The sequence below is a fragment of the Lepidochelys kempii genome, chromosome 8 (assembly GCF_965140285.1).
Source record: "Lepidochelys kempii isolate rLepKem1 chromosome 8, rLepKem1.hap1, whole genome shotgun sequence".
NCBI lineage: Eukaryota > Metazoa > Chordata > Testudines > Cheloniidae > Lepidochelys > Lepidochelys kempii.
This window is the reverse complement of record NC_136387.1, coordinates 74,837,909-74,862,043: the sequence shown is the minus strand read 5'-3', so window position 1 is coordinate 74,862,043 and position 24,135 is coordinate 74,837,909. Positions and strand designations below refer to the sequence as shown.

General features: G+C 42.9%; 2 protein-coding genes across 8 annotated transcripts in view; one reads left to right on the top strand and one right to left on the bottom strand.

Moving 5' to 3' along the window:
* The window catches only part of GLMN (glomulin, FKBP associated protein), a 51,608-nt gene extending 39,626 nt beyond the window's left edge, over nucleotides 1-11,982 (bottom strand). Inside the window, exons 1-3 of one of the 3 annotated variants that reach the window (XM_073357080.2) lie at nucleotides 11,778-11,982; nucleotides 3,724-3,798; nucleotides 2,140-2,265 (exon numbers count right to left, since the gene is read on the bottom strand). In XM_073357080.2, the coding sequence (XP_073213181.1) occupies nucleotides 2,140-2,265; nucleotides 3,724-3,789 (192 nt within the window). In that variant the 5' untranslated portion in view covers nucleotides 3,790-3,798; nucleotides 11,778-11,982. Of the gene's footprint in view, nucleotides 1-2,139; nucleotides 2,266-3,723; nucleotides 3,799-9,860; nucleotides 11,247-11,777 lie in introns of those variants that run through there. The other 2 variants (XM_073357079.2, XM_078854090.1) reach the window with 2 other exon arrangements.
* The window catches only part of RPAP2 (RNA polymerase II associated protein 2), a 73,578-nt gene continuing 60,977 nt past the window's right edge, over nucleotides 11,535-24,135 (top strand). For 2 of the 5 annotated variants that reach the window (XM_073357075.2, XM_073357076.2), the window contains exons 1-6: nucleotides 11,541-11,950; nucleotides 14,860-14,905; nucleotides 15,754-15,868; nucleotides 17,424-17,522; nucleotides 19,136-19,201; nucleotides 23,445-23,533. In XM_073357075.2, the coding sequence (XP_073213176.1) occupies nucleotides 11,887-11,950; nucleotides 14,860-14,905; nucleotides 15,754-15,868; nucleotides 17,424-17,522; nucleotides 19,136-19,201; nucleotides 23,445-23,533 (479 nt within the window). In that variant the 5' untranslated portion in view covers nucleotides 11,541-11,886. Of the gene's footprint in view, nucleotides 11,951-14,859; nucleotides 14,906-15,753; nucleotides 15,869-17,423; nucleotides 17,523-19,135; nucleotides 19,202-23,444; nucleotides 23,534-24,135 lie in introns of all 5 variants that reach the window. The other 3 variants (XM_073357077.2, XM_073357078.2, XM_073357074.2) reach the window with 3 other exon arrangements.

Sequence of the window (24,135 nt, the reverse complement as noted above, 5' to 3'; positions counted from 1 at the left end):
GGACAACTACCAATGGGGAATAACTAGCAGGGTGGTAGTATTACTGCAAAGAATCTGGGCGTGATAGTGGACCACAAATTGCATATGAATCAACAATATGAGGCAGTTACAAAAAAGGCTAACAACACTGTGGCATGTATTAACAGGAGGGTCGAATGTAAGACACAGAAGGTAATTGTCCTGCTATGCTTGGCACTGGTGAGGCCTCAGCAGGTGTACCGTGTTCAGTTCTGGGCACCACACTTTAAGAAAAATGTGGACAAAGTGGAGAGAGTCCAAAGGGGAGAGAAATAAATGATCAAAGATTTAAAAAACCTCATCTATGAGGAAAAGTTAAAAAAACTGACCATATTTAGGTTTGAGAAAAAAAACTGAGGGGAGACCTGACAATAGTTAAGGGCTATTATACAGAGAACAGAGAGCAACTGTTCTCCATGTCCACTGAAGATAGGATAAGACGTACCGGTAATCAGATTAATCTGCAGTAAGGGAGATTTAGATTGGATACTAGGAAAAACGTTCTAAACTATAAAGAGAGTTCCAAAGGACGTTGTGGAATCCTTGTAATTGAAGATTCTTAAGACAAAGTTAGGCAAACACCTGTCAGGGATGGTCAAGGTATATTTGTCCTAACTCCATGCTGGAGGCTGACCTAGGTGACCTCTCGAGGACCCCTCCAACCTTGTATTTCTATAATTCTGTGATCAATGCTGGTTGTAACATACCATAGTCATTAATATGAATACAAAGTTTATCATTACAATGTTCTGTTCTGGGCATCTGTTATGCTCTCCTTCCCTATTTGGCAGAATGGATGAAAATTCTGAAGAGCATTCTCCAAAATATACATGGAATAGTTTTTCTCCTATGTCAATATAAACTTATGCATTTCCAGGTGTGTATGTGAACGTGCCTTTCAAATAGGGATAGGCAGTGTTCTAACTCTTTTATTGGATGGTAGTAGCAAAATTCCAGACAAAAATTAGAGAGAACACAGTATTTGAGGAAGGAGGTAAACTGTTCTTTTCAGGTCTTAAATGCTTACTCTAAAATTAATGGGGTACAGAGGCTGCAACCAGACTACTTTCCATCTTTCCATGAAGTGGGACAATATTATTCCATCCCGCATCACCTTTTCTGACTTCCTATCTATCTCTGTATCCCATTTAAGTAGGTTCTCCCAGTTTCCCAAACTGGCCATATACGTCTCTGAACTTTCATTCTGTTACTTCCTGTCTGCTCGCTTTCTTCTTAGACTCTTGGCCAATTTTAGTCCATCTATCTGGAATTCTCTCTGCCCCAACAAAGAGTCACTATCACTTTCCCTTTTTAAAATTTGCCTTAAAATCTCTCTTAAAATCACTGTATTTTCCACTGAATGCATCCAATGAAGTGAGCTGTAGCTCACGAAAGCTTATGCTCAAATAAATTTGTTAGTCTCTAAGGTGCCACAAGTCCTCCTTTTCTCTTCTCTTCTGTTTATCTTAATTAATGAACTATTAATGAAAGGATTTGTTAAGGACACTGTGCCTCATATCCTTGTTTACAGCTAAACAGTACACTGCTCAGGAGGAAATATACAAAGTTGGCTTTAAGCCACTTCTTCAACTCTTTCTGTCCTGGACCAGTTGTGCAGCAACCTGGATCCCCAACATAAGGCAATGCAGCCTGATGGCTGCTCTAAGATGCTCCAGCTAACAACAGCTCTAAGGGGCTGATCTAGGAATCAAGAATTACTCAGTACGAGGAAGCCCCTGCTTCCTATGTGGACAGCCTGGAGTGGTCACATGTAGGAGCCACTAGCATGCCTGTATGACATGAAAGGATTGCCCTACTCTGAGGTGACCTCTTGTGGTTGGCTATGTTTGTTTCAGGTCCAGTAATCATTGCCAAAACAGTTTCATAGAAAGATGAATCTGGGTCTATACAAACTGTACATGTCTCTCAGTGTATAGCTGGTACAGTGCCCTGAAATTGTACATCTTTGTGCGTACTGTATGGTATTTGTATCTTACAGAGATACTAAGAATAAAACTCTCAAACCATGTATAAACAGCTGGAATATGCAAAATTTAACCTATTTACCTGTGTGTTTAAAGTATACTGCTAAAATACACACAGATGCAGATTTAACCTTACCTTATTTTTCTCATTTTGAATTACTTCTAATACTTCTGCTGCATAACCTTCTTCTAAGCACTTCTGGCCTGCTACTTGAAAAAGATTGAAATCTTCTCCTTTGAAATCTTCTTCTTCTAGAATTTGCTACAATGAAAATTTATCTTTAATTTTACATTTATATAATGTAAATCACAAACAAACCCAAATTTGAGTTTAAATACAAATTTAATTTAGCTGTAACTTTAGATTTTACTATACCTATAATTTATCATTTAGACACTAGAATACTCTGAGGGAATGCTGCACCAAAAAAATTAAAAATTCTGCACCAAATAATAAAAATTCTGCAAAATTCATTTGTCAAAATAACACATTATAATTACACCATTTTCAATTATTTTGGTAATTTATTTCAAAATATTAGTCAGCAAATAATTGAAAATGGTGTGATTATATTATTATTGTGTTTCTGTGTTATTTTGACAAACAAGCTATGCAGAACTTTGCAGAATTTTAAAAAAATTTATTTTTTGGATCAGACTTCCCTCAAGAGTACCAGCATTCTGTGTGGTGCAATCTGGGTGCAGACAGCTCGGTGGGGGTGAATCTGGATGCACAGAGGCTCAGTGCAGGGTTCTGAGTGCAAGGCAAATGGGGCTCTGTAGTGGAGTCCAGGTGAAGGTGGTTAGGGCTCAGTGTGGGTGTCTGGGGGAATAGGGCTGGGTGGGGTGGAGGGTCAGGATGTAGCTGGTTGGGGCCAATGGGGTGCAGGTTTGCGTGTGGGGGGCTCCTCATGCAGGGGGTCAGGCTCAGCAGGGTGGAAGTTCGGTGGGGGGGGCCTCAGTGGGGGGTTCCAGGTGCACGGATGGGGGGAGTGGATCATTAGATAGGGAGCTGCTCTCCCTGTCCACCCAACCCCCATGCATCTGGACCGCCTGCTCCAACTGAGCCTCACCACCCCACACCCGGAACCCCCACCCAGACCCCCCCTCTCTGCAGTGCAGAGCTTCCTGCAGCCAGGGGAAATTTCTGGGTGTTGATCTGACCAAGCCCTGGGTGTTCTGTGCAGGGAAGAGGAAAGCAGATCCCACTCACCCCCAGTGATTTACCTCTCCCCGGCTGCCTGAACAGATGCATCTGAGCTGCGCGCGTGCGAGAGAGAGTGCGCACATTGGTGCAGCTTCTCCTGTTTCTGCAAGGAGGCAAAGAGAATCTGCGGGCGGGGGCGCAGAATCCCCCCAGGAGTAAAACAGATACTAGTAATTAACTCAGAACACATGCCAGTCTCTCAATAACACTTTCCCTGACGTGAGATTACACCAAGTCTTTTGGAGAGGCACATTTTCTTCTACAGGCTCCTGCCTATTGCTGCTGCCTCTTAACTGGCTGTAGAAGCTACTGTTGAGGGAAGCAGAGCACTTCCTCGTCTAGTAGGAGTCTTAGGACAAGAACCAGGGAGCAGGCAATGGAAACTGAAAACCAAATCTGCATGGTCATGACAAGCGCTATCGAAAGCTCCCCTGCTTTTTTATTTAAATATAGTACAGGCAATGCCAGTTTCTATAACTTTTAGTATCTTTTTACAAAAAGGAAGTTACTTACGCATCTTTGTATAATGGCTTGAAGTTCCTCAGTTGCCATCATATCTTGACTTTGTTCTTCTGACATTGAAAAGCTCTGGCATAAGTTAGAGTACAGTACCGAGTCACATATTATAACATTATATTCAATATTATACTGGATTTAAGATGGAGATTAAAAAAGTATCACTTTTTAGCAAGTCCCGACTGGTAAAACAGCTAACAGATGGAGGAATGAGAAAGATCAGTCATTGGCAGAAGTTAAGAAGGCTGAATAAAAGAACATGAGGGAAAATAGAAGAGAAAAAAGTTCAGAAATGCAGGGTGTTCTTTCATTCCACCATCTCCCGTGCATGCAAGCACTGCTATTACTTGTTTATAGGAGACAAGAAAGAGCATGCATACTGTATCTAGAGAGGGAAATTGTCCAACTATTAACAGAAAGTCCACTGCATAAGGATCAATTCCTTTACTGTCTTTGTGGAACAAAAATGAAATAGATATAATGTGACCCAATCAATAGGTTACAGATTCAGAATATCATAGCTATAGAATCAGTTTTTGAGGAATAAGATTTTGCGAGGCAGTTGTGGCAGCCTAAAAGTGCAATGTTGCAATTGGGGGATAAATGATTCACTGTTGAAGAAGGTAATCATCATATATACTGACAGGTTTCAGAGTAACAGCCGTGTTAGTCTGTATTCGCAAAAAGAAAAGGAGAACTTGTGGCACCTTAGAGATGAACCAATTTATTTGAGCATAAGCTTTCGTGAGCTACAGCTCACTTCATCGGATGCATACTGTGGAAAATACAGAAGATGTTTTTATACACACAAACCATGAAAAAATGGGTGTTTATCACTACAAAAGGTTTTCTCTCCCTGCCCCCCCCCCATCCTACTCTCCTGCTGGTAATAGCTTATCTAAAGTGATCACTCCCCTTACAATGTGTATGATAATCAAGGTGGGCCATTTCCAGCACAAATCCAGAGTTTAACAAGAACGTCTGAGAAACAGTGGGGGGGGGAGGAATAAGCAAGGAGAAATAGGTTACTTTTTATAATTACTCAACCATTCCCAGTCTCTATTCAAGCCTAAATTAATTGTATCCAATTTGCAAATTAATTCCAATTCAGCAGTCTCTTGTTGGAGTCTGTTTTCAAATTTTTTTTGTTGAAGGATAGTCACTTTGAGATCAGAAATCAAGTGACCAGAGAGATTGAAGTGTTCTCCGACTGGTTTTTGAATGTTATAATTCTTGACATCTGATTTGTGTCCATTTATTCTTTTACGTAGAGACTGTCCAGTTTGACCAATGTACATGGCAGAGGGGCATTGCTAGCACATGATGGCATATATCACATTGGTGGATGTGCAGGTGAACGAGCCTTTGATAGTGTGGCTGATGTTATTAGGCCCTGTGATGGTGTCCCCTGAATAGATACGTGGGCACAGTTGGCAACGGGCTTTGTTGCAAGGATAGGTTCCTGGGTTAGTGGTTCTGTTGTGTGGTATGTGGTTGCTGGCGAGTATTCACTTCAGGTTGGGGGGCTGTCTGTAGGCAAGGACTGGCCTGTCTCCCAAGATTTGCTGTCACTTGCCCCACAACCTCAGCCATGCAGAACACAATGCCATCCACAGCCTCAGAAACAACTCTGACATCATAATCAAAAAGGCTGACAAAGGAGGTGCTGTTGTCATCACAAATAGGTCGGAATATGAACAAGAGGCTGCTCGGCAGCTCTCCAACACCACTTTCTACAAGCCATTACCCTCTGATCCCGCTGAGAGTTACCAAAAGAAACTACAGCATTTGCTCAAGAAACTCCCTGAAAAAGCACAAGATCAAATCCGCACCGACACACCCCTGGAACCCCGACCTGGGATATTCTATCTACTACCCAAGATCAATAAACCTGGAAATCCTGGGTGCCCCATCATCTCAGGCATTGGCACCCTGATAGCAGGATTGTCTGGCTATGTACACTTCCTCCTCAGGCCCTACACTACCAGCACTCCCAGCTACCTTCGAGACACCACTGACTTCCTAAGGAAACTTCAATCTATCGGTGATCTTCCTGATGACACCATCCTGGCCACTATGGATGTAGAAGCCCTCTACACCAACATTCCACACAAAGATGGACTACAAGCCGTCAAGAACACTATTCCTGATAATGTCACGGCTAACCTGGTGGCTGAACTTTGTGACTTTGTCCTTACCCATAACTATTTTACATTTGGGGAAAATGTATACCTTCAAATCAGCGGCACTGCTATGGGTACCCGCATGGCCCCACAGTATGCCAACATTTTTATGGCTGATTTAGAACAACGCTTCCTCAGCTCTCGTCCCCTAACGCCCCTACTCTACTTGTGCTACATTGATGACATCAACATCATCTGGACCTATGGAAAAGAAGCCCTTGAGGAATTCCACCATGATTTCAACAATTTCCATCCCACCATCAACCTCAGCCTGGTCCAGTCCACACAAGAGATCCACTTCCTGGACACTACAGTGCTAGTAAATGACGGTCACATAAACACCACCCTATACCGGAAACCTACTGACCACTATTCCTACCTACATGCCTCCAGCTTTCACCCTGACCACAACACATGATCCATCATCTACAGCCAAGCTCTGCGATACAACCGCATTTGCTCCAACCCCTCAGACAGAGACAAACACCTACAAGATCTCTATCTTACAACTACAATACCCACCTGCGGAAGTGAAGAAACAGATTGATAGAGCCAGAAGAGTTCCCAGAAGTCACCTACTACAGGACAGGCCTAACAAAGAAAATAACAGAACGCCACTAGCCGTCACCTTCAGCCCCCAACTAAAACCCCTCCAACGCATTATCAAGGATCTACAACCTATCCTGAAGGACGACCCAACACTCTCACAAATCTTGGGAGACAGGCCAGTCCTTGCCTACAGACAGCCCCCCAACCTGAAGCGAATACTCACCAGCAACCACATACCACACAACAGAACCATTAACCCAAGAACCTATCCTTGCAACAAAGCCCGTTGCCAACTGTGCCCACATATCTATTCAGGGGACACCATCACAGGGTCTAATAACATCAGCCACACTATCAAAGGCTCGTTCACCTGCACATCCACCAATGTGATATATGCCATCATGTGCCAGCAATGCCCCTCTGCCATGTACATTGGGCAAACTGGACAGTCTCTACGTAAAAGAATAAATGGACACAAATCAGATGTCAAGAATTATAACATTCAAAAACCAGTCGGAGAACACTTCAATCTCTCTGGTCACTCGATTTCTGATCTCAAAGTGACTATCCTTCAACAAAAGAAATTCAAAAACAGACTCCAATGAGAGACTGTTGAATTGGAATTAATTTGCAAATTGGATACAATTAATTTAGGCTTGAATAGAGACTGGGAATGGTTGAGTCATTATAAAAAGTAACCTATTTCCTCTTGCTTATTCCTTCTCCCAGCCCCCCCCTCCCCCCCTGTTCCTCAGACGTTCTTGTTAAACCCTGGATTTGTGCTGGAAATGGCCCACCTTGATTATCATACACATTGTAAGGAGAGTGATCACTTTAGATAAGCTATTACCAACCGGAGAGTGGGTTTGTGGGGGGGGGGGGGGAGGAGAAAACCTGGATTTGTGCTGGAAATGGCCCACTTTGATTATCATACACATTGTAAGGAGAGGAGTACTTGTGGCACCTTCGAGACTAACTAATTTATTTGAGCATAAGCTTTTGTGAGCTACAGCTCACTTCATCGGATGCATACTGTGGAAAGTGTAGAAGATCTTTTTATATACATACAAAGCATGAAAAAATACCTCCTCCCACCCCACTCTCCTGCTGGTATTTTTTCATGCTTTGTATGTATATAAAAAGATCTTCTACACTTTCCACAGTATGCATCCGATGAAGTGAGCTGTAGCTCACAAAAGCTTATGCTCAAATAAATTAGTTAGTCTCGAAGGTGCCACAAGTACTCCTCTCCTTACAATGTGTATGATAATCAAAGTGGGCCATTTCCAGCACAAATCCAGGTTCCCCCCCCTCCCACAAACCCACTCTCCTGTTGGCAATAGCTTATCTAAAGTGATCACTCTCCTTACAATGTGTATGATAATCAAGGTGGGCCATTTCCAGCACAAATCCAGGGTATAACAAGAACGTCGGGGGGGGGGGGGGGTGAGGAAAAAACAAGGGGAAATAGGTTACCTTGCATAATGACTTAGGCTTGAATAGAGACTGGGAGTGGCTAAGTTAATAGTATCCAATTTGCAAATGAATTCCAATTCAACAGTTTCTCGCTGGAGTCTGGATTTGAAGTTTTTTTGTTGTAATATCGCAACTTTCATGTCTGTAATCGCGTGACCAGAGAGATTGAAGCGTTCTCCGACTGGTTTATGAATGTTATAATTCTTGATATCTGATTTGTGTCCATTTATTCTTTTACGTAGAGACTGTCCAGTTTGCCCAATGTACATGGCAGAGGGGCATTGCTGGCACATGATGGCATATATCACATTGGTGGATGTGCAGGTGAATGAGCCTCTGATAGTGTGGGTGATGTTATTAGGCCCTGTGATGGTGTCCCTGACACAAATCAGATGTCAAGAATTATAACATTCATAAACCAGTCGGAGAACACTTCAATCTCTCTGGTCACGCGATTACAGACATGAAAGTTGCGATATTACAACAAAAAAACTTCAAATCCAGACTCCAGCGAGAAACTGTTGAATTGGAATTCATTTGCAAATTGGATACAATTAACTTAGGCTTGAATAGAGACTGGGAATGGTTGAGTCATTATAAAAAGTAACCTAATTCCCCTTGTTCCCCCCCCCCACGTTCTTGTTAAACCCTGGATTTGTGCTGGAAATGGCCCACCTTGATTATCATACACATTGTAAGTTGAGTGATCACTTTAGATAAACTATTACCAGCAGGAGAGTGGGGTGGGGGGAGGTATTTTTTTCATACTTTGTGTGTATAAAAAGATCTTCTACACTTTCCACAGTATGCATCCGATGAAGTGAGCTGTAGCTCACAAAAGCTTATGCTCAAATAAATTGGTTAGTCTCTAAGGTGCCACAAGTACTCCTTTTCTTTTTGAGAATACAGACTAACACGGCTGTTACTCTGAAATCTGTCATTGTAAGGAGAGTGATCACTTTAGATTAGCTATTACCAGCAGGAGAGTGGGGGGGGGGGAGAGAAAACCTTTTGTAGTGATAAACACCCATTTTTTCATGGTTTGTGTGTATAAAAACATCTTCTGTATTTTCCACAGTATGCATCCGATGAAGTGAGCTGTAGCTCACGAAAGCGTATGCTCAAATAAATTGGTTCGTCTCTAAGGTGCCACAAGTTCTCCTTTTCTTTTATCATATATACTCTCTCTAGATTATTTGCTCTATGATTGGAATGTAGGATATTGTTTGTTTCTTTTTACTGTCTAGACATTTTTTATTAAAATCAAAGCTCCATCACTGCTAAATTTTATCTAGTGAATATCTTGTCATTTAGGTGTTGGTATCTTTAAACCTACTAATGAATTTTAAGAGAGCCTGACACAATGAGCTATATACTATGCTAGCCTTTCACCTGTAGAGGGAGACTGGCTCAAATCCTTCCCATTGAAGGCAATAAGACTACTCACATGCATAAAATTAAGTACACGCTTAAATCTCTGCATAATGAGGATCGCTGCCTAATGCCTACTGGATACTTGTAAATCTCACATTTTTATTTAATAATAAAAAAAAAAGCCTGAGGATTTGTTATGCCTACATTTGGGCGTGCAATCACTGTGTCTGTACACACATCCAGTGATTCTGCATGCAAATGGCTAGTTTAGTGCCTAAACTAAACCTATCCGAAACACGTAATCTTGATATTTATGCAACATACACAGGTGCACAATTGCATACACATTTTTATATACTGTCCTCATGCATTCCATTTCAAATCTTGGCCTCACCCATTTCACATGATATATTTAAACAACTACATTAATTTGGTCCATAAAACAAACATTATTAAGTCAAATTGTACTAAAAGCATCCAAATTGTATTTAGATTACTAAAAGAATAAATGCGATAGACTAATTTGATAGACTATATTGATAGTCTACTTACATTTTATTTCACTGTGGGCCAACACTGAACCTAGACTTGTCAGTTTCACTTTGCAGTTCTCATTGCCCCATAAGTGCTGGAATTAGGTGTGCTGCCACACCCCCTGTCTTGAAGCAGTTTCTGTTATATACAGAGTTTACAGTTGGGTTCAGTGCCTCTTAGCACCCCCTCTATAAAAACTGTTCCAGCGTTAGGGTTTCCAATTTTGGTTGCACGTATTCCTGGAGGTCTCATCACACCACAATCTTTAATTAAAGCTTAATCTTTAATTCCTGGAGACTCCAGCCCAATCCTGGAGGCTTGGCAACCCTATCCAGAATCCCTGCATTGCACTAGCATGTGCTGTTGTGTTTTGGTTCACAACACTGCAAGAGCAATGGTGACATTTCCCCAGAACTATTTTAAATTTGTTTTAAAACAAATGTATAGTCCCTATTTGGGGCCCATCATTGGGGCCTATTTGGCACAACATCAATCATGCCAAAATCATGGGGCTGAGCTCTGTGCTGCTGTAATGGTGTACTGGCTCAGGGCTCATTGCAGAATTGGCGCCTAAGTGATTAATCCAGTTGTCAATATCATCTTATTCTTTTCCCTAATTTCAGTGGGAGCTGGACAGGTATCTAAGTCATTATGAAAAATTACATATTAGCTATACTTGATGAACTCCCGTCACTCATTTATAATATTTTTCACCTATTTTGATTTCAGACTTGACACTGCATGCTCTCCATAAGAACAGTCATACTGGGTCAGACCAAAGGTCCATCTAGACCAGTATCCTGTCTTCCAACAGTGGCCAATGCCAGTGCTTAAGAGGAAATGAGCAGAACAGGGCAATTATTCATCCCCTGTCATCCACTCTCTCAGCAGTCAGAGACTAGAGACACCCAGAGCATGGGATTGCATCCCTGACCATCTTGGTTAATAGCCACTGATGGACCTATTCTCCATGAATTTATTTCATTCTTTTTTTAATCTAGTTATGGTTTTGGCCCCCTAGCACATCCCCTGTATCTCCAAATACACAGAGGTCTAGTACAGGCTCTGTTCTGAACTTTTAATTGAAAGCTATTTGAATTATTTAACTTTCCACTCCACTCCCCAAATGGATAACTCCAAACACACACAAGGAATTTCACTGGAGTCTGGGGGTTACTTAAAGAATCCGATCATCAATGAAAAATGCGACTCAGTGAGGGAATTTATTCCACACGGCTGTCAGTGCCTAAAAAGGATGAAAGCACCTAGCATCCTCCATACACTTTGGGACACTGACACTGCAGCATCCGCATCGCCGCTAGCCACACTTTGGGTATGGAGAGGATGGGCTGTATGGGATCCTCTTGGACAAGGTTCAGCACAGTAGTACGTGGGATTATAACCCATGCACTGCGTCACATCAGACGCTGCTCAATACCCCTTGGCCTAAAATAATGCAACTGGTGTCTCTTAAAGCAATAAGCAGATCGCCGTTCCCGCCAGAGGCCAGGGCTGCGGGGGCATCGCCCTGAAGGAAGAGAAAGAGGAGACCGTCTGGGTGGCTCACGGCAAAATCCTCCAGCCAGAGGCGGAGGCTGTAAACAGGCCTGCGAGCTCCAGTCCTCCAACCAGGGGGGCGGGCGGGGAGGGTCGTTGGGAGTCTCCTCATCCGGCCCCTCTGAACCAGCTCCAGGGGACACGTCTGGGGAGCTGCCCCGGGTGAGGCTCGGCTCGGGGGACAGGCCCAGTACCCCCCAGGAGCAGAACGTGCCGGGAGAGGAATAAGGAGCCCTCCGCCAGGGGGCTAAAGCCCGCAGCAGCAGCCGCTCCGCTCCCCAGCAAGGCTCAGGGCCCGCTTCGCCCGGCAGCGCGAAGCCTCCTTCGCCCCAGCCCCCTCCCCGGGGCGGCAAGCACTGCGCGGCGCCTGCCTCCTACCTAGCGTGCGTCCGCAAGAGGCCGCGCTGGATCGAGCCCCGTGTGCCGCGTCTCAGGCTCCGCCTCCCACGGCGCCGCGGCGGGTGTGAGAGGTCAGGCCGGGCGGGCGATGATGGCGGCGGCGGCGCCGCTGCGGGTCGGTGCGAAGGCGAGGTCCAGCCGGAGACGCGCAGGTAGGATTAGTACAGCCCAGTCACACACACGCACGCACCGCCGCTTCCCGGGCTCGTGGCCTCGTCCTCCCCGGCTCCGCGCAGGGGACTGACCCAAGCCGTCCTGGGGTGAGGGAGGTGTTAGTGGTTGGCATAAACAGATTAAGCAATCGCTTAGGGCCCCAAGCAGCTCAAGCGCCCCCCCCCCCACATTATTAGTATGTGTTGAGGGGGGCAACAATATTCCAGTGTAGGGCTCCCAGAGTATTAGCACCAGCACTGGGGGGGCTCTGTGGCTGGCCCAGCCCTATGGCATAGCCCAGCCCTGTGGCATGGCCATCCCCACTCCTGGCCCAGTGGTGTGGTGTGCCCTGGCTGTGGCGTTCTCAGCTTCTAGAACCATAGAATATCAGGGTTGGAAGGGACCTCAGGAGATCATCTAGTCCAACCCTCTGCTCAAAGCAGGACCAATCCCCAATTTTTGTCCCAGATCCCTAAATGGCCCCCTCAAGGTTTGAACTCACAACCCTGGGTTCTCCTGTAACTATATCCTGAGTAGGACCCTACCAAATTCGCATCTGTGAAAAACACGTCACGGACAGTGGAATCTGATCTCCCTTATGAAATCTGGTTCGATGAAGTGAGCTGTAGCTCACAAAAGCTTATGCTCAAATAAATTTGTTAGTCTCTAAGGTGCCACAAGTCCTCCTTTTCTTTTTGGTCTTCTGTATGATTTTACCCTATACTATACAGATGTCACTGGGGAGACTAGCCTTTCCCAAACTGGGGCTGGTTGTGGGGGGCGGTTGCAAAATTACTGTAGGGGGTTTGCGGTATTCCCACCCGTACTTTTGCGCTGCCTTCAGAGCTGGGCAGCCAGAGAGCGGCAGCTGCTGACCAAGGGCCCAGCTCTGCCGGCAGTAGCGCAGAAGTAAGACTGGCAATGCTGTACCATGCCATCCTTGCTTCTGCACTGCTGCTGGTGGCAGCACTACTTTCAGAGCTCGGCTCCTGGCCAGCAGCCACCACTTTCCAGATGCCCAATTCTGAAAGCAGCGCTGCCGCCTGCAGCGCAGAAGGAAGGGTGACAATACCACGACACCTCTACAATAACCTTGCAACCCCTCACAATCCTCTTTTGGGTCAGGACCCCTACAGTTACAACACTGACATTTCAGATTTAAATATTTGCAGTCATGAAATTTAGGATTTTAAAAATCCTATGACCATAAAATATACCATAATGGACCGTGAATTTGGTGGGGCACGAATCATGGGTCATGGTGGAAATTACCATATCTCATTGTTAGTGAAGCTTGGCCAAAAGGGGGTGTCTGTATCCCAGGGAAGATGGGATGTTGGACAACGTTGATGTAAAGGCGCTTGACATTAGGCCACGTGCACCAGCATCCATGAGAACGACATGCATTGCTCCTTTAGGGATGTGGCTTGTTGGCTGCAACTTTCACTTGCTTCCTCCATGTAAGGACCCTGTTGTGTAGCATCATTAAGGATGGTGTCAACCTAAGTTGTTTGAAACTAATCAAATAAAACAAGCCTATTTTCTGATCAAGCACCATTTAAATGGTATGTTTTGAAAAAGTGTTAAGTGTTAAAAAAAAAAAAAATCTCCCCTTTTTTACATAATTCTTTTCTGCTTCTCTTTCTGTATAGAAGTTTCCTTTCAAAAGGGAGTGGCTGGCTAAGGGGAAACAGTAAAATTGCTTTGTGTCAAATGCTGTCAGCTGCACAAAGACGACAAGCTGGGGAGGCAGAAAGATATTGGAGGGGTGTCAGGACTTTTGCAGGGCTTGGTTCTAAAACTTTTTTTAGTTACAGGAAACTTAGGTTGCATCTACACTAAGAATGTATCTAAAATTTCCTACACCTTCTGCCACTTGTGCTACCAATGGGTTGGGGAAGAGGAGCTAATGTAGGTCAAACCCCTGTTAAAGTCAGCAATGTTCCACATGGGTGTAGTGCACGTGGCGCCTGTTGCAGAATCAGGGGTCATATTATTTCACCTGTTCAGAGCAGATTCAACCAACGTCAGGGGGCAGAGAAAACAGTGGCAGCCAGTGCCTTGTCTACATTGGCATTTCCGCAGTTGCTGTTGCCACTGGAATTACAATGGTGGGAAATGTTACGGAAGAATCCATAGGACGGGGTGGCCACATGCAGCTCTTCAGAAGTTAATCTGTGGCTCCTTGTCTAGGCACCAACTCCGGGGCTGGAGCTACAGGCGCCAACTTTCCAATGTGCCGGGGGGTGCTCACTGCTCAACCCCTGGCTCTGCCACAGGCCCTCCCCTCACTCCACCCCTTCCTGCGCCCTCCCCTGAGCCTGCTGTGCCCTCCCTCCTCCCCTCCAGAGCCTCCTGCATGCCACGAAACAGCTGATTGGGAGGGGGAGAGGTGCTGACCGGCGGGCGGGAGGACCGGAGTTGGGGAAGCTGATGGGGAGCTGCTGACGTATTACTGTGACTCTTTGGCAATGTACATTGGTAAATTCTGGCTCCTTCTCAGGCTCAGGTTGGCCACCCGTGCCCTAGGAAATACAGTTGTTACAAAATCTTCAGGAAGAAATGTGACACCACCATCCCCAGTTAATAGTATCCCCTTAACTTGTTTTTTTGAACAATGTACAGGACTAAAATGATTTATTCTTCCCTGTCCTGTAGTTTGCCAGTAGATAGTGTGCCAACTTATTATTTGGTCTTGCTGCTGAATATTTAACTAAAAACTGCTGCAGCTATCTATTTAGAAACCCCAGAAGCACAGGTTTCCAAGCAGTTGCTTATGGTTTGGCTTGTGTGCAAATATTTCTTCCCTGAGGCTACTTTATGTATGGAAACGTATGAGCCACAAATGGATGTTTTGTTATTTTGAAAGTTAAAAGGTACATTGATTTATATATTATTTTATTACTAGGAAATAAACAGTCAAGTATTTTGAAAAATGAAGATGCAGCACAAAGGTATGATGCCTAGCTAATGTTATATAGTAATAATAATTGTTTACTTTAGAGTTCTCACCTCTTTACAGAATGTCTTTTTGCTTTTTCAGAAATTTCAATAACTGTGTATAGAAGATACTTACCATTCTAATAATATTTAGCAAGTTTGTCTGCTATTCAGCACTGTAAGATGATTTAAACAACTCCGCAGATTTGTCTTGAGTTATCATATGCACACCTTTTCCTTCCAACCTGTCTCTGTCTGAGTTCTTTTCATTACCTTCCTAGGCTCTTCATCCCAGTCCCAATCTTCTTGCCCAGCCAGTCCCATTGCAGTCCCAGACTTCCTCCTGCTCTGGGTCCCGGTCCCAGTCCCCAGCTGTTCCACCTGAGGGCATGAAGGTTTTTGTTCTTAAAAGAAAAATGTTGCCCACTAACCAGAGTACGTGTGAGAAAACATTTACATGCTGCTTTTCTTACAGTCCTGACTTCTGGATGCTGTGCTTCATTTACTATTTACTTGGGCACTGGCTCAGTTACGTATTAATCTTGTTACAATGATGTGTTTACTTCCCAAATGAACTGTTTTCTCCAATAAAGATTGTTCAGGCTGCCTGTGGGAGAAGCCCTGGATACTTCTCCAAGAACTTGGCGGAATGCCAAACCAAGTTTGGAAAACTCACTTGATGGTTCCTGGTTGTTACAAAGTTCTAGTCTAAGTGGAATACATTGCTGAGGTTACCGTAGCAAAATGCATACCAGATCATTAAAATGCTACACTTCATATAGGAGAGAGACAAAAGATATGTTTGAGAGAATTGTGTATGGTAAAGTGCTGTCTATGTAATTCAATATTTACTCTATTGTAGGAAAGCAGCACTTGAGGCTGCTATTAGAAAGAAGATTGAATATGAGAAAAAAGCTCTGCATGTTGTTGAACAGCTATTGGAGGAAGATATTACAGAAGAGTTCCTTGTGAATTGTGTATGTGTTTCTTTTACAAGGTCTTACACTAATTTGTGTCCCTAGCCCCTGTTTGCCAGAAGCTGGGAATGGCCGACGGGATGGATCACTTGATGGTTACTTGTTCTGTTCATTCCTCCTGAAGCACTTGGCATTGGTCACTGTCGGAAGACAGGATACTGGGCTAGATGGACCTTTGGTCTGACCCAGTATTGCCGTTCTTATGTTTTTAAAGTTCTTTTTAATTCTTGTAACAGATTTGTTTGGGTAATAACCATTCAATCATCCAGTGTCTCTTTCAGTGCTAATGTACCCTCTGTTCTTGCTTTTAATATTTCCACTGTGAAAATATATATGTCTTGTTTTTAAAAGCTTGGCTTAGCCAGCCCTACTCATGATGAGTATTGCTTACTCTGGGTGAGTAGTCCCACTGCCTTTAGTGGCTCATGGATTCCAGATTGACGAGTGTGGTGTAAAAAGTTAGGATCAGATCATCTCCTCTGTGGGAAGGGGCTTTAGAGAAAGGCCCCATGGTACCATCCTTTGACCCATATGACTTCCCTGGCACCATAGCTTCATTAGAACAATGGAAGGACTACCCGTGTTGTGGTTGTTCTAGGTGAGGTTATGCAGAAAAGACAATACAGCTCCAGGTTGTATATCTTTTCTGACTACTCCCAGTTGGCCCTGCAGAACTTAATATGTGGCTGAGCCTCCTCTGCACACGGTAGGAGAGAAAGCCATGTGCAGAGGGCCTGCTCTTAATGCGCATATATATGTGTATACATATATATATATGAGATATGATCCAGATCACAGATACTATTACTCAACATGATGTAAGGATTGTAGAATCTGGCCCAAGGGGAATATATTATGTTGCAAGCGTTAAACTGAAACACTCTTGTGAAGATACCTGACAAATGATCTATTATATTTTATCTCATGTATATGTTAAGTAGATCTGGGCAAACATTTTAGTGGTTGAATCTGAGTTCAGCTTATATAAAACAAGTTCCCTTCTACTTGGTGCTGAAAATTTTTGGCTAAGTATGTACCATGACTTGGGTACTCTTGAAAAATATTTAGCAGGACAAACTTACCGAAAACATCCATATGTTGGGTGTACCGTTTCTTCAAATTGTGCCCAGGGCCATAAGCACAGTTATTTTACTCAGTGTTCATCACTTAAACAATAATATAAATGTAAAAGCATGAAAAGTGTCACTAGATTTATAATGTGTACCATGTAAAAAGTGTCAGTTAAGCTATATACACTGTGGAAATATTAGCCATTTATGGGGGAAACTGCAGAAATAACTTTTTCACAAAATTATCTAAATAAAAATATAAGATGTTTTTAATAGTACTGTCTATACACTTGCTCTCATCTTACTGTGTGTGCTCACTCTATTACCATTTTATCTTTTAACTTCTGCTTTTTAAATAGTAGTGGTTTTACTAATTTTTGTAGTGAACAAACTTAAGCATTCATGTACTTCTGAGTTTTGAGAGTTATGATACAGTGAATACATTTAAAATAAGTCTGTTGATAACTATTTTCTAATGATTTTAGGGAAATTTTATTACCCCATCTCACTATAAGGATGCTGTGGAGGAGCGTTTTATCATCAAACTCTGTGGCTATCCCTTGTGTCAAAATAGGCTAGAAAATGTAAGTTTCTTTTTAATTAATATTTTGATGTTAAGAGCTCTTGAGCCTTTCTTTATCTTTTCCATTCTCTCTTTGTCATTCTAATCATATGATCAGGAATCATTCTGTGTTACTCCCAGGTGAAGGTCCTGTTGCTCCCCACCAAAAATCTCTCTAAAGGGAAAGATTGAATTTGCTCTTTTGGCTATGACTACTGCATGACTGAATCCTTTGTCATCTTTGTAAACTGACAAAGAATAATATGGATTAAACATTATGGATTCATGACTCCAGCTGTGCAACAGGAAAAGTTTATTTCCCATCCTAGTGTTTTCTTTTCTGTGAAAGCACATATCTCCATGGGGAAAGAGGCTTATAATGTTTAAAGACAATATATCCCCATGGATACATTTTAGAACTCTTTGTCACTGTTGGATAGGTTGGCTTCATAGAAGCCTCACTATGTGGGGTTATTGGGGACTCAGAGCCATTGCAGAGGTCTGCATAGGCCCACAGGAAGCATAAATGAAACTTCAGAGCCTGAAATACAGTTGACTTAAACTGTGTTGTAATGCTAGCTGCAGTATAGTAGGTAACTAGTTAAATCCGTTTAATGTTTCTATTACAAGTAGGAAACAACACTTCCTAGATTTTAAAAGTAACAATACACTCAATCCCTAAATTTGACACTTCAAGTAAATTTCCATGATATTGGTATTTGGCCTTTGACATGATCTACTTGTCTCTGGAGTTTAATCTATCTATTAATCTCACAGCATAATAAAAAATAGGACTAGCTCCTGTTGCACAATTGAAGTCTAATGACAGTAGTATCAATTTAGTAATTCCAGTATGGCAAATATGGTCAGGAAAAGAAAAAATCTATGTTCTGCTTAAATTAAAGTGAAAAATCTGTGTCTTACATATTTCTAAGACTCTTATTTCCATGGGATAAAAGCATTATTTAGCACAAGATTTTCTAGATCAAATGTAAAAGGATATTGCTAATTTCATAAATTTAGACACTGCATCTAATCATTACCCCCAGTTCATGCTTTATAACATACAAGAATGTCTATTTTGTGGCGGGGTTGGGGGATGCAATTTCTGTTACATCTTTGAAATACTTCAATTAAACGGATGACAGATGACCAGATTGTGTTATCCAATACCTTCATCCAGAGTGGAGGATGGGGAGTGTCAAACACCTTTAGCACTATTGTCCCCCTTCCTAACTCTCAGCAAAGAGCTCTCTACTGGGTCAGGTTTGTGTTAGAAGGGAGGAAATCTCTTACATGGTCCTTCCTCTGGTCCCACAGAGATTTACCTATGCTACTATCTTATCTGCTCTGTGGAGCCATCTCTGTGGTGGTCAGAGGGCTTGCCTTGTAGGACAGCTTCATAGGAGCCTCACCAATGTAGGGTTAGAGTGGGGGACTCACAGCTAGCACAGAGGCCTCCTGCAGATCTCCATACAAGTTACACATGAGTAATGTTACTCTTGCAGGTAATCTCATTGGCTTACATATTCCAGTCACCTAATTTGTAACAGTAATTTTTAACATGTGGTTTAAAACGAAAGATTGATCTGAAGTTATAATCCTGGTCTCACTGGTAGGTGTGTCACTTTTTAGGTGCCAACACAGAAGTACAGAGTTTCAACAAAAACAAACAAAGTTTATGATATTACAGAAAGAAAGGTAAGGTTTCAAGTCTTCCTCTAACATGTATCTAATTTTGTCTTAAGTCTCGTACATTTATTTTTGCGACAGCTTTCTTACCAAACCTTGTTTAATCACCAATATACATTTTGTTATTAGCAAAATAGATTTTTACAAACCTGTAGAGTATAAAATAGATAACCTCTCTGTCTCTAGATGCTGCCTACCTTTTAAAGGAAAATGCTATATTGTGCTTATATTTAAAAGGAACACAGTGCAGACAGTTGCAATCCAACAGAAAGATCTTATTTACATGTTAAGTCAAATCTGACAATACTGATATATTGCAGATAAATTTGTGAACAGGTGGCTTTCTCAGCCTCCTCCAAATCAAAGATTACATAGTTTTCATAGGGTCAAAGTTCATCCCCATCATAGAGTTTGATTTTTATTGACAAAGAAACTAACAACAGCATAGCACAGATTCCATCCTAAGCCCTCCCACGGCTTGACTACTCCTAGTGTTCTTTTTTGATTACTCTTTAACTTAGACCGTATTTCTAGGCAACTGCTCCCTTATATTAGCTAGAGAGTTAATAAGCTGTTTGCAGTAGTGAATCAAAGGCATCCCTTGGCATTTCCCAGCAGGATCTATGCAGAATAGCACTGCCAGCCTATCATATGATCTGAGATTTTTCTCTCTCTTCTCTTCATAAATAATGGCCATACTGGGTCAGAGCAGTGATCCGTCTAGTCCTGTATCATGTCTACTGACAGTGGGCCGTACCAGATGTTTCAGAGGGAATGAATAGAACAGGGCAATTTCAAATGATCCATCCCATCATCCACTCCCAGCTTCTGGCAGTTGGAGGTTTAAAGAAACCTGGAGCATGGGGTTGTGCCCCTGATCATCGTGGCTAATAGCCACTGACAGTCCTATTCTCCATGAACTTATCTAATGCTTTTTTGAAACTAGTGATAATTTTGGCCATCACAGTATCCCATGGCAATGAGTTCCTCAGATTGTCTGCATTGCGTGAGGAAATACTTCCTTTTGTTTGTTTTAAACCTGCTGCCCATTAATTGCATTGGGTGACTCCTTGTTCTTGTGTTATGTGAAGGGGTAAATAACACTTCCTTATTCACTTTCTCCACACCATTCATGATTTTATAGACCTCTGTCATATCCCCCTTAGTTGTTTCTTTTTCTCAGATGGACAGTCCCAGTCTTTTTAAGCTCTCCTTGCATGGAAGCTGTTGCATATCCCTAATCATTTTTGTTGCTCTTCTCTGTACCTTTTCCAATTCTAATATCTCTTTTGAGATGGGGTGACCAGAACTGCACACAGTATTCAAGGTGTGGGCGTACGCTGGATATATATATATAGTAGCATTATGATATTTTCTGTTTTATTTCTATCATATATATTATGATATTTTCTGTTTTATTGTCTGTTCCTTTCCGAATTGTTCCTAACACTCTGTTAGCTTTTTTGACTGCTGCTTCACATTGAGGTGATGTTTTCAGACAATTATCCACAATGATTCCAAGATCTTTCTTGAGCGGTAACGTCTTTTTTTAAACCCTGTAATTTTGTATGTATAGTTGGGATTATGCTTTCCAACGTGCATTATTTTGCATTTATCAACATAGAGTTCATTAGCCATTTTGATGTCCAGTCACCCAGTTTAGTGAGATTCCCTTTGTAACTCTTTGCAGTCTGCTTTGGACTTAACTATCTGGAGTAATTTTGTATCCTCTGCAAATTTTGCCACCTCACCGTTCACCCTTTTTTCCAGATCATTTATTAATCTGGTGAGCTGCATCTTACAGGTGTGGTCAGATGTTTGGCTGCGTGTGTATGTTCTGTCTGCGTGCTGTACTGACTCTGGCCAGATAGCCCATACGGCAGGCTCCACTTAAACTGCCCAATAAAACCACAGACTCAGTTCGTAGCGAAGGCGCTTGGTCAGATTTATTGTTAATGAAGCATGTTCCTAATGTCCTGGATCAATGTTTACAGGTACACTAACACATATATGCCCATTGCAATGGACTAGCTCACTTAATGGCGGGACTTTCCATTATCCCCTAGGCCAGCCAAAGACACTCCCTCCCTCTGAGATACATTTTTATACACAGATACAAACAAGTTACGTATTACCACTGATGGATTTGGGTGCCACCCTCTGATGGATTTAGGTGCCACCCATTACCTTATACATGTTGGTTCAATCAAAACATCTCTATCCATCATGCTGTCATCCTGACCTTCTCTTTAGGATGGGTCAGTGCGTTCCTGTTATCTTTGGGGAATGTGTTTGGTATTGAGGTGTTCTGGTACTACAGTTGTCAGATATACGGTTTTCGACTGGAACGCCTGGTCGAAAAGGGACCCTGGCAGCTTCAATCAGCACCACTGACCAGGCTGTTAAAAGTCCGGTCGGCAGCACAGTGGGGCTAAGGCAGGTTCCCTGCCTGCCGTGGCTCTGCGCAGCTCCCGGAAGCAACGGCATGTCCCCTCCTGGCCCCTTCACGTAGGGGCAGCCAGTGAGCTCAATGTGCTGTCCACACCCCAAGCGCTGGCTCTGCAGCTCCCATTGGCCAGGAACCGTGGCCAATGGGAGCTGCAGGGGCAGCACCTGCAGACGGGGCAGTGAGCAGACCCACCTGGCCACGTCTCCACGTAGGAGCCGAAGAGGAGAGATGCCGCTGCTTGCGGGAGCTGCTTGAGGCAAGCACCATCTGGAGCCTGCACCCCTGACCACCTCCTGCGCCACAACAGCCTGCCTCAGTCCTGATCCCCCTCCGAACCTCAGTCGCAGCCTGGAGCACCCTCCTGCACCCCAAACCCCTTAGCCCCACCCCAGAGGCCGCACCCCCAGCTGGAGCTCTCACCCTCCCACCCACACCCTGCCCCAGCCCTGACCCCCTTCCCGCCCTTCAAACCCCTCAGTCTCAGCCTTGAGCTCCCTCTTACGCCCTAAACCCCTCACCCCCAGCCCAGAGTCTGTACCCTCAGCCAGAGACCGCAGCCCCCCCCTCCGTCCCTGCCCCACCCCGGAGCCCGCACCCCCCAGCCAGAGCCCTCACCCCTTCCCGAAACCCAACCCCCTGAGCCAGCCCGGTGAAAATGAATGAGTGAGTGATGGTGGGGAGAGTGAGGGACAGGGAGGGAGGGATGGAGTGAGCAGGGGTGGGACCTTGGAGAAGGGACTGGACCTCAGAGGAAGGGTGTGGCGGGGCAGGGGTGATAGATTTTATGTAAGTAGAAACTTGACAACCCTATTTGGTACCATTTTTCTGGAATTTGTTTGCTTATATATTTGTATGCTTAGCACTACTTAGGAATGTGTGCTTTTGCAATATCAGCCATGTTCTTGCCAGATTCTGTGAGCAGGGACTGCCTCTTGCTCACAATTTAACTTTGCTTTATATTAGCAAGTTTTAACCATTACTTTAGCTCAGGCCTCATACCAAGCCTTTGATACAAGGGCTTATGTTTCAGGCCCTCTGCCTACTACAGCAGAAGGCACTAACCACCTTATAGAACAAGGTCCGTTCTCTGCTTAAACTGTTCTTCCATCTACCTTTTAAAATCTTCAGTATTTTATTTAATTCCTCAATCTTATACCTTTATGGGGATGGGGAAGTGTTGTGGAAAATAAAGTGGCAGGAATTGCAGGTATAATCTTATATGGTGCATTCTTTGAGCTTCATGTTTTGAGATACAGAGCAGATGATGAGATCCACAAATCCAGCATTTGTTCTTCCCAGAGTTGTAAATTGTCAGTTCTCTTTTAGATAGCATGCCTTTTATTTCTATAAAGAGTGCTGGATTTAGCCCAACATCGATAGCCAACTGCTCATTCAAAGTTCAACACTGGCCAGATTACAAATAAAAAGCCACTTTTGCATGTGAATTGTAGTGCGTATCTGTAAACTGTGCAGTAAGTTCTTTGAGGCAAGGATCATGCTTTCCTCTATGTTTTGTAGAGGTCTGACTTCTCTGTTTGTGTATTACCAATGACAATGCTGATGCTTAATACATAATAAAAGTGCAAGGAGAAGACCTATAAGGTTGCAAGGGCTTCTGTGGGGGAGCATGTTTTTGTTCTGAGGTTTTTTGTATGATGGATAATTTTGCAAGGCATTTGTTTTAGTTTAGTAGAAGCCCTTACTGGTGATAGGCTCTTTAAAAATCTGAATATCTATGTTCTTAATAATGAAGTTTATACATTTAAACCAAAATAAATACGCTTTAATATCATATTTTTCCAGTGTTTTTGCAGCAATTTTTGTTACAGAGCATCTAAATATTTTGAAGCTCAGATTCCCAAAAGTCCAGTGTGGATGCGAGAAGAAGAAAGGTAATTTGATCAAGTGTTCTTTTTGTTTATTCTCTGAGTTCAGGTACAATACAACTAGGTGTACAACTAGATTATACTGAAACTGAAGAAAATCTAAAACTATAAAAGGCTAATGAGGTGTGTGTTATAAAAGTTGTATATATAATCAAGATGGTAATTTTACTGTATTGACATGATTGGCAATATAGATACCAGTTAACAAAATTGTTCAGGGTCTGATCTGGAGAGGTCCTGAGAAACTACTATTCCTATTAACTTCAAAAAGTCCTTCTTAAATTTGGAATAGGCATTTTTATAAAATATACTAAGGATAGGATTAATTCATTTTATCCTATTACAAGAGTTGTTCTAATCTTAACATAGCACTGATACTGGATTTGAAGTCAGGCCTTAAAAATATGCATCAGAAAACAGAATATAGGACTAAACAAAAAGCAGTACTATATCTTGGGCAAAATCCTAGTTTCCATTCTTTTAAGCAATAGATATGGAGGAAAAGGCAACATGCATTTTGGAAGGGTGTAATTTTGTCATTTCTCTTGGTAAATTGACTACCTGGGTAAGTAGGGAAATAAGTACTTGAAATTAACCAACCAAACCAC